General features: G+C 48.7%; 2 protein-coding genes across 2 annotated transcripts; both read right to left on the reverse strand.

Moving 5' to 3' along the window:
* Positions 1 to 1,091: 1,091 nt before the first annotated feature.
* TLCD5 (TLC domain containing 5) lies at positions 1,092 to 11,791 on the reverse strand. The gene is made up of 3 exons (XM_050921969.1): positions 11,728 to 11,791; positions 6,860 to 7,059; positions 1,092 to 4,713 (listed from the first exon to the last, which is right to left on the reverse strand). The coding sequence occupies exons 2-3, from the start codon at positions 7,056 to 7,058 to the stop codon at positions 4,175 to 4,177; spliced, it is 738 nt and encodes a 245-aa protein (XP_050777926.1). The 5' UTR covers position 7,059; positions 11,728 to 11,791; the 3' UTR covers positions 1,092 to 4,174.
* Positions 11,792 to 17,633: 5,842 nt separating this feature from the next.
* LOC127033782 (TLC domain-containing protein 5-like) lies at positions 17,634 to 20,667 on the reverse strand. The gene is made up of 2 exons (XM_050921974.1): positions 20,457 to 20,667; positions 17,634 to 18,172 (listed from the first exon to the last, which is right to left on the reverse strand). The coding sequence occupies exons 1-2, from the start codon at positions 20,653 to 20,655 to the stop codon at positions 17,634 to 17,636; spliced, it is 738 nt and encodes a 245-aa protein (XP_050777931.1). The 5' UTR covers positions 20,656 to 20,667.
* Positions 20,668 to 21,936: the final 1,269 nt, after the last annotated feature.

Consider the following 21,936-nt stretch of genomic DNA (forward strand, 5'->3'; position numbering starts at 1 on the left):
CATGTTTCCCCCCCAGCTCAGAGCTAGATTCTGCTCTGTGCCTCTTCAGAGGTGCCACACAGACAATAAAGCCTGGGTGTATGTCTTCATGCCATCTTTGCACCCTCCAGATTCTGGGCCGCTGAGGGGGCTGCAGCAGGCAGCCCAGAATTCATACAGTGCTGAACGCTACAAGTACACTCTCCCTCCCACCCCCAAGGCTCAGACTTGGAAAAGTCAAGGCGGCATAGGGCTGCTCGCTTTGGATCTGTGCCGGTGCTGTGCCAGGGGAATTTGCTCCCAGTTGGGGCTCTTTCACAGCTCTACACTGCTGGGGCAGTGGGGCCATAATCCCCACCTCTATATGCTGTGGTGGAAAACCTCCCGAGTGGGCCCAGGTACCTGTAGATGGCCTCATTCATTCTGACCGGCTTTGGGACCTTTATTCTCTTCCTGAGATGAACCGTTCTCACTCCTTGTTTTCTCTCCACAACACTCCTGTGACATAGACCCTAGCCTCCTTTTACAGATGGAGACACTGAAAGACATGGAGGTAAAGGGACTTGCTCACAGCCCCTTAATGAGATGCTGTCAGAGGAAGGATTGCACGTCCAAATACTTTATCCATTGATTGGTGGGTATGGATCCCAAATGCTTTACCCATCCATCTCGGCCAGTGGTTCTCAACCAGGGGTCCGAGGCCCCTGGGGGGGCCATGAGCAGGTTTCAGAGGGGCCACCAAGCAGGGCCAGCATTAGACTCACAGGGGCTCAGGGTAGAAAGCCAAAGTCTCCACATATGGGGTTGACGCCTGAGCCCCACCACCAGGGCTAAAGCCAAAGCCTGAGCAATATAGTTTCATGGAGGCCCCATGGCATGAGGCTCCAGGCAGTTGCCCTGCTTGCTATCCCCTAACATCGGCACTGGCTTTTACAGGCAGAAAAACAGTGGTTGTGGCACAGCTGGGCCAGGAATTTTTATAGCATGTTGAGGGGGCCTCAGAAAGAAAAAGGTTGAGAACCCCTAATCAGGCCATGCTGACTCATCTGGCAGCCAGCGTTTTACCTTCAAAAGAAGAAACTGCATTAGAGACGGAGAGACTCGGTTCCGTGTATAGTTAAAGTGTCTTTATTTTATAAAATATAATAGAAAGTGTCTACACCATCCACCGGTGGAACATTGGTAATTATTACACAGTAATTCAAACACAAGTTAGTATTTCACACTAGTCCCACACATCTGTTCCAGACACTATGGGTTAGCCCTTCTACTCAGCGTAATTTAGGACATTCTCTCCCACCATGTGCTTCACTCAGATGGCAAGGTATCTTCCCTCTCCCTGGGTCCATGATTCTGTACTTCTGCCCACTGCAGGCACTACAAGGCCTTTGCTAGAAGCATTCTTGCCGTCTCTTTTCTGCAAAGCCATTGTCAATTACTCCTTTTGTCTTCTGGCACCCTTGTATAACATTCTAAACAGTCCTGATATTGATCACAGGATCTGCAACAAGTCCCCCTTCTAGTCTTGGAAGCACAAATAAAGGAACTCCTCGGCCATTACAGCTCATATTTTTCTAAGTGCACACTGGTTTGTGCAAAGTGCATATCTAATTTGCACGTGCTACTATTTCCACTGCGCGCACCACCATGGCTATTCGATCATGTAACGGCATCAACTTTGAATGCAACTGCACACCAAACTTCTCTGAAGATCTAGGTCTCAACCCAAACCATTAGGTCTGCACATGGAACCATGTCTGTCCAGCAATTACAACATATCAGGCTCAGCTTTCTTCTAAGAATACTTGAGACTCCAACCTGCAAGCCTTCCCTGCACAAGCCCTTTATTGATTGATGAGAGTTCCACATCAAAAAGATATTCAGGTTCAGGCCCACTGCAGGAGGTGGTTGAGACTCCAGACATACTCCTGTAGTCCCCCCATAGGCAAACAACCCCACCACCCTCGCTTTAATCAAACAGGAACTTTACATGAGAAGAAATTGCAGGACTGGCCCCTAAATATATTTCCAGTTCACAGTATCAACTGATACCTCTCAGAATCCTGCCTGTAAACACTGTTCAAAAGCATCACACCCCTCTGGGGTTTTGTGATTCGAGTAAGCCAGGGACTAAGAAGTGCCAAGTTTGAGTTAGAAAGGTTAGTCCCAATTATAGTTCATAGTTTATACCATGGGGGAAAGTTCTCAAATCAAATCTCAAATCACAGCAGTAACACTCTGCACTACTCACCAGAGACCTGAAAGCACTCACCATAGATGGGTAAAGTGCTTTACTGTTGATAATCCTCAAGACACCTCTGCGAGGTAGGTCAATATTATACTCATTTCACAGATGGGTAAACTGAAGCAAAGAGGTCACATGACACACAGGTCAGTGGCAGGGCCAGGAATAGAATCCAGGAGTCCTGATTACCACTTACCTGTGCTAACCACCTACCTCCCTTCAAGAGTGAACATTTGTATCACTGCACCGAGCAAAACAGGTGGAGTTTCCCTTTGAGGACTGGCCTGCCCTTCTGTCAGCTCTGTTCTCCTGAAGCTGGCATGTGGCAATTCGCTTGACAGTTCTTTGGTTGCAACAGGCGACGTCTACAGGAGAACTGAAATATGAACTGTAGATTCGTGCATGGCGGAATCCACACGTAAAAGGGCCATGATCAAAACCAAACTGTGCTTAAGAGACTGCAGCGAGATAAACACAACAGCATCTGAAAACTGCAACACAGTTTCCCCAATACAGCAGAATCTGTGCATGGGGCCAGTGTCAGCAACGCTGCTTTCCTGTGTACAGGTCAGCCAGCTACCACAAAGGCAACACTGGGCCAGATTCTGGGTTCAGATACACCATTTTAAATCCACAGTAGAAATGCATTGCCTTTACACTAGGTTAACCAAGGTCAGGATCTGGTTGTTACTTTGCGAGCTGCCAGTCCCATCCTACTTAAGGATTTAGTTTTTAAATGAATTTACTGCTGGTGAGAGATGTTGGTTTGACAAGCCAGAAATATGTCATTTATCCACAAGGCAGAGCACAGGAAGCAGCAAAGCAAGCTCTCTCTCTTTGCTATTCCCTGTCTCTGGACAGGTGGGAAGCATCGCAAAGGGAAATTCAGTCTCCATGGGCAGATCAGCCCACCTCCGGAGACATTCAGCAAGGGGGCCAGTTATAGCCCGTTGCTGATGTGGCTTTTTGTGATGGAAGTGGTTAGACACCTGACTACTAGTAAGGGAACCGAGAACGACATTGTGGGTATGGTTTTTAATAATCGGGGTGGAAAGGAGTGAGCTGGGGGAAAAAGCCATTGTAAGCTCTTCGCATCAGAGACTGCCTCATTGTGTGTGTTTATACAGCACCTAGCACGCTGGGGCGTCGATTATGATTGGGACCTCTGGGCGCTACTATAACGGAAAGAAAATAAACAAACAAACAATTAATAAGAATTACGAGAGACCAGAAGAAAAATAATACTGACTCAGCTGCTATCGAATCTGCACTTGCATTCTGGCTCAACCACCAAGCTTCTCTCTTCCAAAGGAAATGCCGAGATGATAATAAATATTTACCACATTTTGCATGTAGAGACCCCCTTTTATCCAAGAATCTGAAAGTGCTTCACAGAGGTGTGGGTCAGCCTCATTAACCCCACTTGGGGAAATTGAGGCACAAAGAGAGCTAAGCGACTCACCTTGCGAGATGGTGGCAGAGCCAGGAATCCTGACTCCTCGTTTCCCCATGCCAACCACTAGACCACACCTCTTCTGAACAGGAAATCAGAGTCACACTAGGTGCCTGCACCATGCAGTACATTGAACACAGACTTAGTGCTTGATCTTATCTCCTTCAAAATTACATCAGTGCTGAAGGAGTCAGCCACTAACACTGCTATTTACACCTGTGCGCTGCGGCACTGGCAACTGCCTTAATCGTAAATGAAGCCCTTTCCCCACTCATGCAGTTTGCTATATGTCTACATGCACACAGCACACCTCTAATCCAGTCTCTTCCAGACACAATGCATTTACGGTGTAACTCCACTGACTTCAGTGGTGTTACACCAGGGATGCACTTGGCTCAGTTCTCTCTAATGTTAAATGGCTCATCTCCCAAGAATGACCTGCCTATCTAGGGGCTCGATCCCCTTCTTGTAAGATCATGAAGTTGGAGCCCACAAGGTTAATGACTCTTCAGATGGCCATTTCTTTCAGAGTACAGCTCCTCGTTCCTCCGGCTCCTCCAGGCCTGGTACTTCTTCATGCTTTTCCTCCTAGCGAAGCGGCAAATGCTGACCATGAAAACCCAGGAGACCGCGTACATAATCACCCCTCCCACCTTAATGAACCACCTGGGTTTGGGTGACACAAGCTCACAGTACATGAGCCAGGCCCCGACCCCGATCCGCACGCCCGTGAAGAGGGCCACGAAGAAGAAATCCACCACATCCCCCGTGAAGCTGTGGTAAAGCCCCATCTCCCGTAGGAACCAGCGGGCCTGCAGCAGCGGGTTGGTGATCTCGCTGCCAAAGATGACAGCGTTGACTTCAGCAGCTGACTCACCCAGGGCCAGAGACACTGTGATTCCCACGATGCTCACCGTGTGATGGGCCAACATCAGAGCGCCCTCCGCCTGGAAGTATACGCACCAGCCCAGGTCGAAGAGGAAGTAGCCCAAGCTAAGGCACAGCCCATGCACCTGGAGGAGTGTGTTCGGGGACCCTGGAAAGGAAAGACACCAGCTGGTACATTAAAGTGAGGAGATACCAGGCAGGCAGGATCTGCAGAACGCACAAGGTGTTCTCTTCCAGCAATTGCCGCTTTGCCTGGCTCTGAGCAAGTCACAATAATGGCCTCTATGCTTGCAAAACACCTCCCATCCCAAAGGAGCCCAGAAAGAATTACGGAAACGTGCCCCCCACCACCATGATTCACTTCCCTACCAAATGTAGCAAGGCCTCCGGTGGAGGGCAGAACTCGGATGCACGCTGGCACATAATAGTGCACGGAGCGGGGAGGAAAATCCTCCCTGTAAGGGACAGCTCTCCTCCACCATGGGGAGCTATGACGCTCATAGCAGACAGGACCACAGCTTTTAAGAGTGGGGCCGCCCTGCCAGGATTCAAACCTGTGGTTCCAGAGGGTCATAGGCCTGAGTCCTTGCAGCACGAAAGCCTCTTTATGCCAGTTAGGTTGGCAGAGAGGGGTTGCAGGGCAGAGGCAAGCCCCCCACCCCACATCCTGGGAATATCTCCAGTGCAGGGGCCTCGTATGACCAGCTCCCCCTCCACATGAGTGCCAGGTATGGGGCTGTTCTGGGGTGGACGGGCAGGGGCAGACGGGGTGGGAACAGAAGGTGGGATTCTTATGTCCCCATTATTCTGCATCCCTGCAAAAATCCCATGGGGGCCTTTGAAGAAAGAGCACAAGTTAAGCCAGCCCTCTCACAGCTGCACCAGCCTGTACTGGCCTCTGGCAGCCTCTGAACAAGGGAGGCACAAACCGCACCCCACTCTGTCCCTGCACCTGTGCATGAAGCTGCCCCTGCATATTTGGAAACTGATGCCTATAACTCTAGGCCATCCCCTCTGCCATAGTCACACTGCTTATAAATGCTCACCAGACAGCTACTAGCCAGAGGCTGATAGGCGAGATGAAGGTGCAACCACAACAATTATGTTCAGAGGCAGATGCCTGGGGAGAGCCCTTTCCCCTGTAAATCACTACCTGAAATCCTCCATGTCTGAAATGGGGAAGGAAGTCCTGGGATTCCTACTAGGGCATACCAGCCGCCCTAGTAGGAATTTGATACATTAGAAGCCCCCCTCAGGCAGCTGGAAACTAGCAGGACCTTCCTTCTCTCTCTCTCTCTCCCCCACCATGTTAGAAAGGGGGTCAGTACTTTCTCTCTCACCGCAATCAATCAGCCAATGTTTATTTGTGTCCTCCTCCTTTGTGAATAGCTCCGGACCCTCCTCTACCACTGCTCAGAACTTTTCCAAGTAGCAGAGTGAAATTAACCAGAGGTTGTTAAGTTTCACTGCAGCTGCTCAGAAGCTTGTGGGCAGGGTTGAGGAGTGTCAAGAATTCTGTCAATTTCACAGCGCTGTTGCCTAGGCAAAGCTATGAACAGCAACAGAGGCATTTGGGCTGTCTATCTGCACTCAGGAAAGCAGCACTGCATTGGGTCACATTTGGAAGGCTGTCTTTGCAACCACAGAACATTTTTTTTTTAAATGGAGGCTTATATTCTTCAGAAGTATATGAAATAATCTCCCTTCCTGTACAAAAAAATCAGGGTCAGTTTCCTACTCACTAGCAGGTTTCTCATATTCCTCCCATGCTTGGTTAGTGGCTTTAGTGCAATAATATTACTGTGCCCTCACACCCTTTTCATAAGCCGTGTACACCAGTTACACATTGAACTTGCCCCAGAGGCTTCCGTGGGATTAGCACCTACTTACTTCAGTCTGCTTTTGGTGCATAAATGAGAGATCCTAGCCTTGAGGAGTTTAAAATCCCAGGCAAAATGCACAGATACAGTGCAAACAAAGGAGCAGGGAGAGTTAGCCATAGCCGATCTGATGGAAGGGCAGGGGAGAGAAGAGGGTTTGAAAGAAGCCATTCCAGAGGGAGCAGGCTGCAAAGAGACTCAGAGTGAAACCAGAAAAAGGTGACAAAGGGAGCACTAACAACACTAATTAGATTCCCTCTTCCTGGCACCAATTACATTTTGGCTGGAGATGGAGCCCAAGAAGGAAACAGCCAGCAAGATCCACTGAGGAAGACGGGTGGGCTCCTGTTGCTCAGAAGACACCACTCTCTGCTATGAGATCAGTAGCCTGAGGGCAAAACTCCCATAACACACCTGGGTGAGTTAAAGGCCAGGGGCCATCGATAAAACCAATGTAAGCAGAGAGGCAGGTGGCGAGAACACCGTGGGTCAGAGTGACCAGCCGGCAGCTCCACTCATAGCTACGGTGCTTATACTGATGGCAGAACCAGGTGTAGAGAGACAGCCAGGAGATCAGACTGCAGGTCACCCGGAGCGGCATAGAGGCCATCATCCTAGGACAGCGCAGGGAGACAGAGAAAGGTTAGTTAATTTAGTCACATGCAAAGTCAACTGGCTCCATCACATCATTTCCAGACTTACCACTAAGTTGCTCTGACTCCTTCTCTGAATAAATTAGTATTTTCTGCTGCTTGTTATAACAAATTATTTTGAAGGCACCTGCTGCCATGGCACCCGAGCATGCAGCAAATCCTATTAGAGCTGCCACCTTCTCTCCTCTCCCGCCTCAGACAAAGCCATTTTACTCGGGTAAGGAACCATCGCAGGCAATGGGATGGAATACAATAAGTAGCAGCCCCATTAGCTCTCAAATTGCTTCCCAGAAGAGGGTCAGCATCATTGTCTCCATTTTTCAGATGGGGACCCTGAGTAACAGAGTGGTGATGTGAATTACCCCAGGTCCCACTGTGACTCATCAGCAACGTTTGCAATGTAAAGTCTCTTGCCTCCCAGTTCTGGAACAGGCTACCATCTACTGCCAGGGAACCCTCCGTGACTCTGTTAGGAGAAAGCCTGTGTGAAAGAAGTGTGTCCGGCAGAGAACCCTGAAGGTGATGAGAATTAGACCCACTAGGAGTGAATTCCAGTGGCTGGCCCAATATTGAGAAAGCAGCCCATGGGGAGTGCCAGCTGAAGCAACCTCACCAGTCTTACCTGTTGTGGGGAGGTGTGTTGAGAGAGATGGTCTTCTAGGCCACTAAATCCTAGCCAGAGTAGAGTGCAGAACACGGGTGGGATGTGTTCTCAGCCATCTACTCTACCTAAGTGGCAGGCTGCTGCGTTCTGAAAAAGTTTTAAGACTGAGCTCCAAGTACGAGAGTCATCCCTGGGCCTCAACTTTTCTTCTCCTCTCGTGCCTTCTGTGTCTGAAAGGTCTGCCCGTTGCATCACCTGCCCTGCTTTGTAACATTGCTCATGGAGGGAAGCATCTCAATTCCACCTCTGCCAGAACAAGAGAAATATTTGGCACTCCTACAGGACTTGCCACCCGAGGAGTGCTGCCTGTCACAAACATTAAGCAGGCCTTCCAACACCTCAGCTAGTGAACGTTACAATACCCATTTCCAGATGTGTAAACAGGATAAATAGACATGGGCAAGGATTTCACCTGACCCCTGTAATCTCCTTCCACTTTGACTATTGGACCACCTTTCCCTTTCGAGTCCTAGTTCTCCAGATGCCAGCACACTCCCTTTTCTCACATACGTAAAGAAGTCTGACCACATCACCCAACATCTGACAACCGTTTTCCCCTTCATCTTAGGGCACAGTTCAAAATTGCTCCTCATCTATTTGAAAACCCTCTACCAGATCTCACAAATCTTCTCTGCTACTCACCTCGGTTCAGCTAGCACCCAGCCTCTTCTGTCTCTTCAGCACTGCTGGCATGAGCTCATGCCACCTGGAGCAGCCTCCTAGGATTGCTTCACCAATTCTCTGTCTAGCTTCAAATCTCATCTAAAGATACCCGTGTTCTCCTTTGCCCTCTTCGACTGCTGTGGGTTTTTCCCTTCCTCTGATATTTAACAGTAGCTGTGCAAAACTAAAGCATTTCCTGGATAGTATTTGTGAAAGATGCTCAACTAAACAAAGCTGCCTTTTAAAACATTATAATTACAGATTTTTCTTTAAACACACATACTCCACATGCGGAACTTCATAGGTAGCGACATGCTGTTTAAGCCTCTCCTTCAGTGGTGTAGAAAGTAAACTCTGTTTTAAGAGCAGCTTACAATGATTGTGCACTGCCCCAGATGGTGGTGGTCATATAAGGCAAAACTTGAATGGCGAACAATCTGTGGAACCTTTGAGAAACTACCCAGAGGTGATCCTACCCCCAGCCCAGCTATCCCTCCTTATCTGTATTACAACAGCGCTGAGGGGCGACAGTCAAGCGCTGTACAGACAAGAATATAGTCTCTCCCCCAGAGAATATACAATCTAAGTGCATGACAGAAAGCAAAAGGTGGGTGAGAGATAAACAGCATGAAGCAGAAAGTAAGTAATAAACATACATACTCTAGTGTAACTTATCAGTAGATCTCAAAGTTTAACATAAGAAGGAAAATTCTCAACTCACCCCTGCTTACCCATTCTGCTCACTGCACCCAAAAACCGCTCACATTGGTTGTTCCTGTGACTCAGAACCCACAATCCTTTGCAAGCCACAAAGCATTGAGAGGATAATATGGATATAAGGAATAGCCAACATGGAATTGTCAAGAACAAATCATGACAAACCAAATTAACATCTCTCTTTGACTGAGTTGCTGGCCAAGTAGATGGCAGAAAGCTGTAGACATGATATATCTGGATTTTACTTAAGGGTTTGACAAAGTGCCACATGAAATTCTCATTAGCAAACTAGGGAAATATGGTCTAGATGAAACTACTGTCAGGTGAGCACACAACTGGTTGAAAGACCATACTCAGAAAGCAGATCAACTGTTCACTGTCAAACTGGGGGAAGGAACCAAAGGGGGACTCTACAGGGGTCAGAATTAGGTCCAGTACCATTCAATATTTTCATTAATGCCTTAAACAACAGAGTGGAGAGTACACTTAGAAAATTTACAGATGACAGCAAGCTGGGATTTCTTCCACTGACAATCCAGGCCTAAGTGACTTAGAATCATAGAATATCAGGGTTGGAAGAGCTCTCAGGAGGTCATCTAGTCCAACCCCCTTCTCAAAGCAGGACCAACCCCAACTAAATCAACCTTGATTTGGCCAAAGTGTCACAGAAATTGCGTGGAGGAGTCAGGAATTGACACCGGATCTCCTGAATCCCAGCCCAGTACTGTAACCAGAAGAGAGTCCTTCCTCTTCAGGATAAAACGTATCATACGAAGGCTTCATCTCCCTACTGCCACTCTCCCGCCTCACCACAACATCCTCCAATTTACTTTACATTCAGTCTAAACTCAAAATGTTAGAGGGTGAAGCAGAGTTCACAGTTTTTGTCTCTCCATCTGTTATAGCAGGAGCTATGTGACCAGATGTCCTGATTTTATAGGGACAGTCCTGATTTTGGAGGCTTTATCTTAGATAGGCACCCATTACCCCCTACTCCATCCCGATTTTTCACACTTGCTATCTGGCCACCCTAGCAGGAGCAAATGTCTGATCCAAAGTCTTGGGAATAAATGGGTGCTCCTGTTTCTTTTGAATGGGGCAGGTAGCTAGCACTCCAAGATATTGCTGAAGGAAAGGGTGCACAGAGCTGGGTTTGGGGGAGGGGAGGGGGCGAAAAAACCAACTCTAGCGGTACAAGGCAGGACTTTGTCTATCTAGTTTGAGTCCAAATCTTAGCTCAGATACCAGGACTCATGCTTTCCCTACACGACATGGAAAACAGCAGAGGGGGCAAGAGAGGAATGAGACAAAACTGCACAGAAAGTTGAGCTGCATGAAGGAATCTTCAGGGCATGAATCGGCTTTGGGGGCAGCCCTGACCGTATGTAAAGACTAGCACTGAATAGAAAGAAATAAATGTCACTCCCAGAAGCTGGCGAATGCCATTCGGGTCGTCCTAGCACCAGGCTGAGCCAGCGGATGCAGCCAAAATAATACATTGGGCAGGGAACACAGCACAGACAGGCGGCACCTGATGAGCCTCTGAATAAGCAGGACATTGAAATAACATCCCGAACCGCTGAGCTGGGAGAGAGTTTAGGAGCAGCTGATCATTATATCCTGCATGAATGCAAGGGGAGCAGAGCTGGATCTCCTTTCTCTCTCCACCCTGGGGGGCTCCCCAGTCTAAAAGGGTCTCTTCCTCTATCCTGTACTAACCAGTGCTGAGAGAGATGGGGAACCCCTTACTGCCACCCTGAGCCAGAGCAAGGTGAACTAATGTGCGCTCCCCTTGGTCCGGAGGGATTGGGACCTCCGTGCGCCCCCTTTAGTCTAGAGGGATAGGGCCCCCATGCACACCCTTGGTCCAGAGAGATGGGGACCCCCGTGCACCCCCTTGAGCTGGAGAGCTAGGGGCCCCCCTGAGCCCCCTTTGTTCTAGAGAGATGGAGACCCCAGTGAGCCCCCTTGAGCTAGAGAGCTAGGGACTCCCGTGCACCCCCTTTGGTCTAGAGAGATGGGAACCCCCGTGCGCCCCCTTTGGTCTAGAGGGATAGGTACCCCAGTGCACCCCCTTGAACCGGAGAGCCAGGGAGCCCCGTGCGCTCTCTTTGGTCTATAAGGATGGGGACCCCCGTGCGCCCCTGGGGAGCTGAGTTCCGTGCGCCCTTGTCCCGGAGATGCCCGTGCGCCCCCGCTGGCCCGGAGAGTTAGGGATCCCCGAGCGCCCCCTTTGGTCTATAAGGATGGGGACCCCCGTGCGCCCCTGGGGAGCTGAGTTCCATGCCCCCGCTGGCCCGGAGATGCCCGTGCGCCCCCGCTGGCCCGGAGAGCTAGGGAGCCCCGGGCGCCCCCTTTGGTCTATAAGGATGGGGACCCCCATGCGCCCTTGTCCCGGAGATGCCCGTGCGCCCCCGCTGGCCCGGAGAGCGAGGGAGCCCCGTGCGCCCCCTTTGGTCTATAAGGATGAGGACCCCCGTGCGCCCCTGGGGAGCTGAGTTCCGTGCGCCCTTGTCCCGGAGATGCCCGTGCGCCCCCGCTGGCCCGGAGAGCTAGGGAGCCCCGGGCGCGCCTGGCGCAGTTACCTGGCCAGAGCTCCAGGCCGCAGCCGGGATCCTGCTCAGCTCCTCCGCCCCTGTAAGCAAAGCGTCTCTCGGTAACAGGAACCACAGAGCGCCGCGCAGGAGGCTCTGGCAGCCGGCTGCAGGCAGAGAGGATCTCGGCTTAGGGTCGCCTGCTGGTGGGGAGGACGGACGGCAGCACGGGGCCAGCTGAGCAGAAAGTGTGTGTTTGGGTGTGGGGGGAGAGGACAAACTCCCTCCAGACCCTTATGTACAGCGGGGATTTATTTGTTTTTGGCGAGGGAGCGGCAAGAAACACAACCACCCCTCATCTGGCCTTGTCCACACTCACTCCCAGCGCCTAGGAGAAGAGGCTGTGACTTATATTGGCATTATGTACATTACAGTAGTAGCACCCCCAAAGACACCCCCTCTCCGAATCAGGGCCTTGTTATACCTATTGAATGGCTGCATTACTGTCTCACTAGTGGGGGAACTCTGCATCAGCTCAGATAGCTGATATTTGCTGGAAGCTGGGAATGTGCGTTAGTTGATGGATCACTTGATGATTCCCTGTTCTGTTCATTCCCTCTGGGGCACCTGGCATTGGCACTGTCGGTAGACAGGATACTGGGCTAGATGGACCTTTGGTCTGACCCACTGTGGCCGTTCTTATAGCAATGTCCTCAGCTGTTATTAGGGACTGTGCTAGTTCAGTCTCAGCAAAGCAATATACAGCCACCCTTCCTTACACGACGATTGAGGCCAGAGGGGGAAAGAGAGCCATACACCCTAACCCCAACTTCACGTGCCCAGATCTAGGGCAGCTGAGCATAACCCCCTTTCTCACCCTTCCTTCCCACAGAGATCCAGGCAGCACAACACAGAGATCCAACCAGTGATTATAAAACCTAGAGCTTTGCTTTGACTGGAAGCTCGTGGGGCAGGGACTCCTTTACTCCTTGATGTGTAAACAGCACCTAGCCCCACAGGCTGTGTCAACACTGTCCGTGGGATCCATGCCACAGACTCAGTGTTTCCGAGTCCCCATCTATGGTGCATCGTAAACCTAGGCTTATAGCTGCTTGATCTGGAACTCACAGCCTTGCAAACAGGTCCCTACTGCCCTAGGCAGATCTGCTGCTGTAGTTCTGCAGCTTTAGCTGCATCCACACTGCAAAATAAGAAGGCTTGGCCCTTCATCACAGCAGGACTCAGGGTCTGACCCCCTCCCCACCTCCTTTCTCAACCTGCGTCCTGTAGGCTTACTGACCTGAGTCTGCCTGATTTGTGTGTGGCGAAAGGAGGACTTGGGTTCAAACGCGAATCGGAGCCCAGACTTGGCGAGCAGTGTACACATACCCATAGAGCCCTGAACAGAGAGGGGAGGGGAGGGGAGGGGAGGGGGAGGTAGATCTACATTATAATAATTTACATGTATTGTGGTAAATCTGGCTCTTCAGGGGATGTGACAATGAAGGCTGCTGTACTAAAGGGTCTCCTTTGTGTTACGCTGTGAAAATGGTGAGTGTTGTGATTTTTTTTTTAAACCACACTGAAGAACCCAGTGGCCTCTCAGGCTCATCACTGCTCCCACAAAATTCTCCTCAGGGTAGGGTGTATGTTTCTCAGATTCATGAAGGGGAGAGAGATGAAAGCTGTCCCCTCACATCTGCCTCAAGAGAAAGATTTATCAAGCTTTACCTAACAGTACATTTACGGCTGGCCAGGTGTGGTTTGTGCTGTAGAGCATGGCTCAGTTCCCACATGCACGGTGCCGTGCATTACATATTACTCAAACTTGGCTTTCTGGTAGATCAGGTATAGGCTCCTATTACTTCAAGCAGCTTCATCCTTTAGGGGTGATGAAACTAAACCTCCCCTGCAAGGGAACCAACTTAATTTTCCCATACAGCTTTTTCCCCGTTTCTACATGCTTGGGCCTTTGCTGCAGTAGGCAAAGCCACTACAGACCCTAGGCTCACATTCTATTTGAGAAACTATAACCAACCAGCAGAATCGTGACATTTGATCTGCAAGAAATCAGTGTTGACAGCCACAACCTGGGAAGTTCCAGTGCATTGCATTGGAGGACTCACAGAGGAAGACAACAGCACTGTGACCGGCAGTAATACAGCAGTGTTAAGGGCCCAACTGAGATCAAGGTCCCCCAATCAGCCCAGGTGCTGGAGGTAGAATCTTACTAGACAGGACAGACTCAGGACATTTTATACCTATGCAGGGGAGAATCCAATTTTTGATTTTTAAAAATAATTTCAACAGATGTTTATTTTAAGCATCAATTTACATTTTCACAGTTGTATAAAGTTATGATTACGTTTATGTTTATCAAATTTTCACAGTTGCAGGAAATTAGGAAGAATATTTAATAGATGAGATTAAACAAATGAATGCTTTTAACAGGTAAAACGCAAAAGATCAATATCACTTCAAAACATACAAAGTAAACATTCTTAAATTAAGCTCTGAAAAGTTCTCAAGCAGCATTTCTCTTACTTTGCCGATCTATAAATTGATTATTACGGATGGAAATGTCATTTTTGGTGGCATCAGTGAAATTGAAATTTACCAATACAAATCTACTTCTTCCAAGCCTATACTCATTTTATAGGTCAGGAAACTCAGGCACAGAGAACCAGTGACTTGCCCAGAATCCCATGGGAAGTGTGTGGCAGAGCTAGGAATTGAACCCAGATTTCTGGAGTCCCAGGCCAGTCATTTCATCAGTAAACTGTCCTTCAACCTACATTTTTTCATAATACCAGTTAGCATGTGGGTTGTAACATGCACAGTAATAAAACACTAGATTTGTTAGGCTGCATGACTTAATTTCAAAGATACTTCGTGTCAAACAGTGAGAAATGGTGATGGGTTGGCTCCCCTCCAATTGCAAGCTGCATTAGTTGAAGATTTCTGGGCACTTCCTTTTGATAAAAAGCCTATAGTTCTATCTGCCATGTATCCCATTGTTCTGGGGACAAGCTTGTTTTTATTAAAGATCAAATCACTCAAAACAATAGATTTATTAGTGATTTCAAAACTATCAGATCCATCAGCAGTTGCTAGTTTGGGAAGGGGATGGTGCATTAAGAGATTTCACCATCTTCTTACACCTGCAAGAGAATATGTAGAACTATACAGGGCTGCTAGCACTAGCACATTGGGACACAAAGGCCTCTCACATAGTCCCTCTTTTTAATGTTAAGTGAGTGTCCCTTCCAAAGCATTTTACCAAATGCATTTTCCGAAAAACCAGCCACCTCTGGGTTGGAAGTCAGCAGTGGAACACAGGGCACAGTCAGAACAAGCAGCAAATTTTAGACAAGGTCATTTTAGAAGACCTCTGCTTTAGGCAAAGAGCCATATGACTTCTCCTGCCCAGCAAGAACCTCAGTTTAAAGGTCTCATCTAACACTTCCCCAACACCTATACATACACTGCATAGTACTTGCTCTAAGAACCGTATTGGCCCTGCAGAGGAGTGAGCCTAGGTGTCCCAAAGCTGATTCTAAGAGGACTACCTCCTCTGTCCTTTGGGCAACCAAAAACAGGCTGGATCCTTCCTAGTTTTATAACCACCTGTTTGTCCCGTCCACCAGTTCATCAGTACAGCCTTGTGCAGCAACATGCAACTGGAAACTTTGGCCCACTCTCTGGAGCATGAGACACAAAGGTCTCCTTGCTTGAGATCCTGTATCCCTTGCACCCGCCAACCTTTTTGTCTTTCACTTCCTTCTTCTCCTTTAGCTGATGGCTCTGATTAGCTCATCAGCCTCCTGCCTAATGGTGGGGGTGGAGGATAGTGGTCAGAGTGCTAGCTCTTGGTTCCTAGCCCTCTGCCACACAGATGCTTGGGCCATTAAGTCATACCCTACAAACCTGGACCCAAAGAGGTTCTGGAGTACAGCAGCTAGAAGGTGAAGGCAATGCATTTGCTTTAGGAGAGAGGTCAGCAAGCAAACCACAACCTGAGTCACAGCAGTCCTGGGTCCTACCATCCCACGTTTAAAGAGACTCTGCACAGCAAGTTTATGCTACAAAAGACAGCCACTTTATTACAAATCTTCTCAGCCTGGAGCAAGCTCAGGCAAGGAGTTCATAACTCATGCTAGTCCTGTCACACAACCTTCACATAGCCGAGGGCTCCGGCTGACTTGCATGTGTATTTCCTTGATGACTCCACTCGTATTTCCAACCGTAACACATTCAGAATATATTTAACCACCTTTGAGGCTGCACCGTCTCTTGCTTTTCCTTCCATTCCCCTTCATTTTTCATCTCTCATTGCAACTGCAGGTTTCCTTCCTGCCCCCCGCATGAGATTCTTCCCCCTTCCGCCACACTCCTTCACTGCCCCACCTCTCACACATGTGCATGCTCCATTCCCCAATCACCTCAGTGCACCACTTACGCCACCCTCAACCCCAAGGCAGATAACAGTGCAAAGAGGGGCAACCAGAATAGGCTCCAAATAAGGGGATGAGGGGTAGAAGACCCTTGATCACCACAGGAGCTGTATTCCACATTGTAGTCACTCATGCTGCCTTCAAATTCCCCCAGCAGCAGTGCATGGCTTTGATAGAGCAGGGGGAAGGCTCACCCTTCCCAGCCTGATGAAATTTCAGAGCAGGCAGGGAAATCAACCTTGGTAGCCTGAGGCCAACACCTGACCATTGGTTCCTCAGCTGCAACAGGAGAAGTTTTACAACAGAGCTGAAATGAGAGCTGCTGTCTCCAGCATAGTGCAATCCACACAGTAAAGCCGGAGGGAAATCAAGTGCAAGTGCAGGGAGATTAAAACATACGTGCCCTTGAGAACTGAAGCCCACTGCGACAGATCCAGGGCAGGACCTGGGAAAGGGCCCTGCATTGAAGTCTACACACTTGTACACAGACATTTAACCGTCACGCCTGCAAAACAGAGTCTGGTTTTCATGTGACTTTAGCACTAACGAAAGATTCTGGCTTTACATCTCTGGAGATGGTTCTTATGCAGAGCGGGTATGGCATGGGGACAAGATTCTCCTCTATTAACCTGCCCCTGAAAGGATCCCTTAAGGAGCAGCGTGAGGGGTGGGCTTCAGTCTCCATAGCCCCTTCAGTCCATTGTCTTACATTGCTGAGAAGGCCAGCGAGAACCACTCCACAGGAACACCTCTCTACAAAGAAGTGTACTGAGCAGATGGGCCCTATTCTGATCCTGCTTTTGCTAGTGCAGTGCCAGAGTAACTCCACTGAAGTTACATTGCTAGAAATAAGACCAGAATTGGCTTGTGTGAGTATAAATACCAATAGCAGAAGCAAGACTATGGGCAAGAGGCATTTCACGAAAAGCAGCCAGGCAAAGACATTGCCTCAGTTATTAGCCCCACTGCAGTCTCATCCTTTCAAAAAACAACTTTGCTTCTAAAGATACCAGGCTCAACCACAATAAATACTTGGCATTTGTGCAGTGCCTCTCGTCCAAGTGTGTATTATGTTATTGCATAGCTTGGGAAAGTGAGGCAGAGGGCAAGCGACTTCACACAGCTGATAGAGCTGGGAAGATCAGACTCCCCACAGACCTACTGCCTCTGAGAAGTAAGTTGTTACAAAGTGTGCCTGGACTGTGCAGTTTGCCTGGAGCAGACTGAACAGCTTGAGTGGTATCTAGCCTCCCTTTTGAGACTGCTGGAGAAGTTAGTACCATCACACCCTTCTGTAGGATTCCCTTTCCCCATAAGGATTTGCTAGACACCTGCAGCACCATCTGATTCCGGCTCGTCCAGCTCGTGAAAGCCAATACTAAATGGTCCATTTCACATTATTGCTGATGTTGAACTGTTGTCTCTCACAAAGCTTGACTGCCCAGGCCAGGATTCCCAGTCCCTTATTGCCAGGTTAGATACAGTAGTCTATTCAGCACAAGGTTAATGAGGTGTCAGATGTCCATTGGTTTTCAGGGGCACAACCCTGCCACTCACACTCCTCCAGGCATTGTACTTTTTCAACACTTTTCTCCTAGCAAAGCTGCAGATTTCGATCATGAACCCCAGGGACACTATGTACATAGCCAGGCCTCCAGCCTTGAGTAGCCATATGGGGCTGGATGAGATGATCACAGAATACATGATCTGGCCTCCCACCCCAATCCGCAGCACCATAAAGAGAGCCACAAAGGAGAAATCCACCACTTCCCCAATGAAGCTGTGGTAGCGCCCGGTTTCCCGCAGGAACCAGCGAGCCTGCAGCAGCGGATTGGTGATCTCGCTGACAAAGACAATGGCATTGATTTCGGTGGCTGACTTGCCGAGCCCCAGCACGAGCACCATGCCACCAATACTCAGCATGTGATGAGACAGCATGAGATCTCCTTCCGTCTTGAAATACATGAACCAGCTGAGGTCAAAGATAAAGTAACCCAAGGTAAAGCACAGCACACGGACCTGGAGAGGCGTGTTTGGTGTCCCTGAAAGGAAAGACATATGCATTAAACTGAAAAGAGAGACTCCTAAGGGCTTCATTTCTAAAAGCCACACAGTGGACACATAGTAATACAGTTCACTAGATTATGAAAAACTGTGGCTGCTTACTCAGTAGATCTGCTCTCTAGGGTGTATGCAGAGTCTGAGTTGCCAATTTGAGTGTGGAAGACACTCACCCCCAGATTTACTACTTCTGGGTTCCATTAGCACAGCAGAACCTACATAGCTCAAAGAGAGCTGATGCATGAGGCAAAGCTGACTTCGTTAGTAGAACAGTTAGCTTTGCAATTGGAGTGAAGGTATAGTCTGCCAATGCAACAGCATAGGTGTAACTGAAGGCAAAATCTCCATAGCGATGCACAAGTCAGAAAGAACTCAGCTTGACTCTCAGATCTCAGGTTAAGTCTGCAGGCAGCTGGCAGGTAGAAAGATATTTTACCATGTAAACTTCGCAACTATGACTAGGAATCGCTGAAAGACAATGACCTTAAATAAATAAAGGAAGACAAAACCAAGTGAAAGACCCAAACTGTCCTCTGCATCCTGGGCTTGTTGGATGGGAGGGATTTTGTCCATCAAGAGCCCCTCCCCCCCAGTCCCCTTTCCCCATTTCTACAGTCCCAAGTGTATAGCCCTAAAAGTCTACTGTGCTGCACACACTAATGGTAGCAGATGCTTCAGGGTCAAATTGAGAAGGCACAGCCTGAAGAGGGGGAATGAAGGAGTGCGGTAGCCCACCAGTTCCTTTAAGCCACTTAGCAACCCAGGATGGACTCTTAAGGAACTACCAGACAGAACACCTGTAGTGCCATATGCTATGGACCCAACTCCTCCCATCCCTGGCATACCCACATAGCCCTATGCCACGTTTGTGCTGGGGAATTCTTCCCTGGAAAGGTGTGGGATATGAATGGCCTCTAGAAGCCGGCTTGGAAAGATCAGATTTTTAATCGATAAATGTCGATTTCACTGTACAGCCACAAACCCACCCAAATATTTCCATCAATAATAATTGAAATTTACAGATAATCAAAGCAAGAAAAATGCTGCCTGAGAACTTGTTAGAGTCAAAATCCAGTGATTTAGACCTCTCAATTAGGCTGGTTACAAATGGACCTGTGAATGAATAGTTCAATCAACAAATCATTTCTGGATTTAGGATACTTATTTTTTATATCTTAACATGTGACATGGACACTTTGTGGGTTTTGCAGTATTGTTGTGGCCATGTTGGTCCCAGGTTTTGACAGCCACAAGGCGGGTGAGGGATCTCTTTTATTGGACCAACTTCTGTTGGTGAAAGGTACAAGCTTTCAGGCTCCACAGAGCTCTTCTCCAGGTCTGTGGGCCCTTGAGCTCTCTGGAGCTCAAATGCTTGGCTCTTTTAACAACCAAAGTTGGCCAGAAAAAAGGTATTACCTCACCCACCTTATTCCTCTGTTTGTGTTTTAACTTTAAAGCTTGAACTCTTGGAATCTCAACTTCTACTGTTATTAAATAATTATCTGATTTCCCTACATAGTTGCCCCCAACTGTGAAAATTTAACATTTATAAAAATACAAAAACAGCTTAAAAATGAACAAATCGATATTACCCACCAAAGTTAATCAATACTGAATTCTACCAGGCCTATTTATAAGCCACCAGAGCAGCAGGGTGGCGCATGGGAGAGGGCAGAGTCTATCCCCCCTAGAGAGCTCTCTCAGTTTAGGGGCCTGAAACTTTAAGTGACAGTCAGGCATCATCCTCACGCTAACAGCAGGAACCCTACTGACCTCCAGAGGATGAGCGAGGCATGCAGGATGTGGGATGAAGTCAGAAATGAGAGTACAGAAGAGAGTTTCTTTATTCTTGATGAAGTCTAGAAATGTGCACAGCTCTCTGCCCAACAGCTTAGCCAAGGCCCTGCCCCAAGGAATTTCAGCATACTGCTAAGTACAAAAGGGGGAAAACAGCTAAAAAAAAAAAAAAAAAAAAAGAAAAGAAAGCAAGCTTGAGGGTGGGGATAGGCAGTCAGGGATTGAAAGACAGAGAGATGGGGCTAGAAGGTCACAGGGGCTTGGCCTACAGGCAGGCAAACAAAATGAGGTTCCAAGCGTAGATGGGAGCATGGAAGGAGGAGATCTGGTGTAGCCAGCAAGAAATAGCAAAGGGAGCTCTAAGGAGAGAGAACTAATCCTCCTGCACCAATCACAGGTAGGACAGAGACACTGCCTCTTTTCAGTGAGAAGATCACTTGTCCCAGGGCAAAACTCCACCACACATACCTGCGTGAGTTAGAGGCCAGGGGCCATCAATAAGAGCAACGTAGCCAGAGAGGCAGGTGACAATGACCCCATGCATCAGAGAGACCAGCCGGCAGCTCCACTCATAAGTACGGTGCTCATTCCAATAGCAGAAACCGGCGTAGAGGGAAAGCCAGGCAGTCAAGCTGCAGGTCACCTGGAAAATGATGGAGAGCATCATCCTAGAATGGACAGAGAAAGGTGGCTACTGGTGAAATAACCCCTCTAAAAAGATTCTCACCACCATAGTTAGCACTGATCAGCACCAGCTGCTACACCCAAGGACTGAGATGGAAAAGACGCACAGAACCATCCTCAACCCTGTACTTTCGTCATCATAACCAACCTTTTTGCCATCCACATAGCCACTTTGCCAATCAGCTTCTCCACGGGCCCGTTCACCTTACTGAAATTTGAAGAGGTTTCCCAAACAACCACCTCACTCATTTCAAGCTGGCAAACAGAGGCACGGAGGATGGATGCAAAATCCCCATCCCTGCTTTCATCACATCTTGACAGTGTTGCTGCCCCTGTTTTTGCATGGCAGAGTCAAGTGCTCAAGACATGGCTGCAGGTCTATTGGAGACATCACCATGTGTATGAGAATGGTGCCTGGAAGCCGTTCCGCTAGGTAACGCACCAACCCACAAAGACAGTCCCTGCCCCAAAGAGCTTACACTCTAAGACTAGAGACCATGGGTGCCTACCACTGACAGGGAAAACACAAAAAAATGACTTTTTTAAAAAAATTCATCACATGAGACTCACCTTATCTCATCAACAGGAGGCAAAGCCAGATATGCTACATCCAATGCCTTGACTTCCACCCACTTGCCTTAAAGTTATTAGCTGGCTGCTCTAACAGACCAGTGTCCTCTGTGGATCAGCCAGCATGTTGCCTGAAAAGTAGCTGGGTGGGGATGGTCTGGAGAGGAGAGAAAAGGTTTGACTGCTACAATGAGATAACTAGCCCTCTGCACGATAGTAACCTATCATCAGCACAAGCCACGGAAAAGCCCTAGGTAAGCGGAAGGGTGCATAGGGCAATGGGGACACAAAAGGAGATGGGAATTCAGTGCACGGCTGGGTGCAGACCTATTCTAGGGAGTAGATAGCTTAGAGGGAGAGGCAATTCCTGGGGCTTTCCCCCTTTAGAGCAAGCACACTCACAGCAAGACACACCACCTACTTCATCAGGCATTAAAAACTCCAGAGCCACCATGCCAGCCCCATGCTGGCACGGCACAGCACTGTGAGTTGAATGCCATCCCTCTACCCACCACCACCCCCATTCCAGCTCCTGTTCATAGGGGGTGGGGGGGAAGGAAGGCACATGCGGGACCTGATCCAATATCCAGTTATCTCCATCCTCCCCCGCTGCTGAGCCAGGAGAGGGATGGCAGCAGCAGTACACCCTGGTTAACTTACCAAGAGCCTGGGTGTGCCAGGAATCCAGCATGGC

This window comes from Gopherus flavomarginatus, chromosome 13 (genome assembly GCF_025201925.1).
Source record: "Gopherus flavomarginatus isolate rGopFla2 chromosome 13, rGopFla2.mat.asm, whole genome shotgun sequence".
NCBI classification, from domain to species: domain Eukaryota; kingdom Metazoa; phylum Chordata; order Testudines; family Testudinidae; genus Gopherus; species Gopherus flavomarginatus.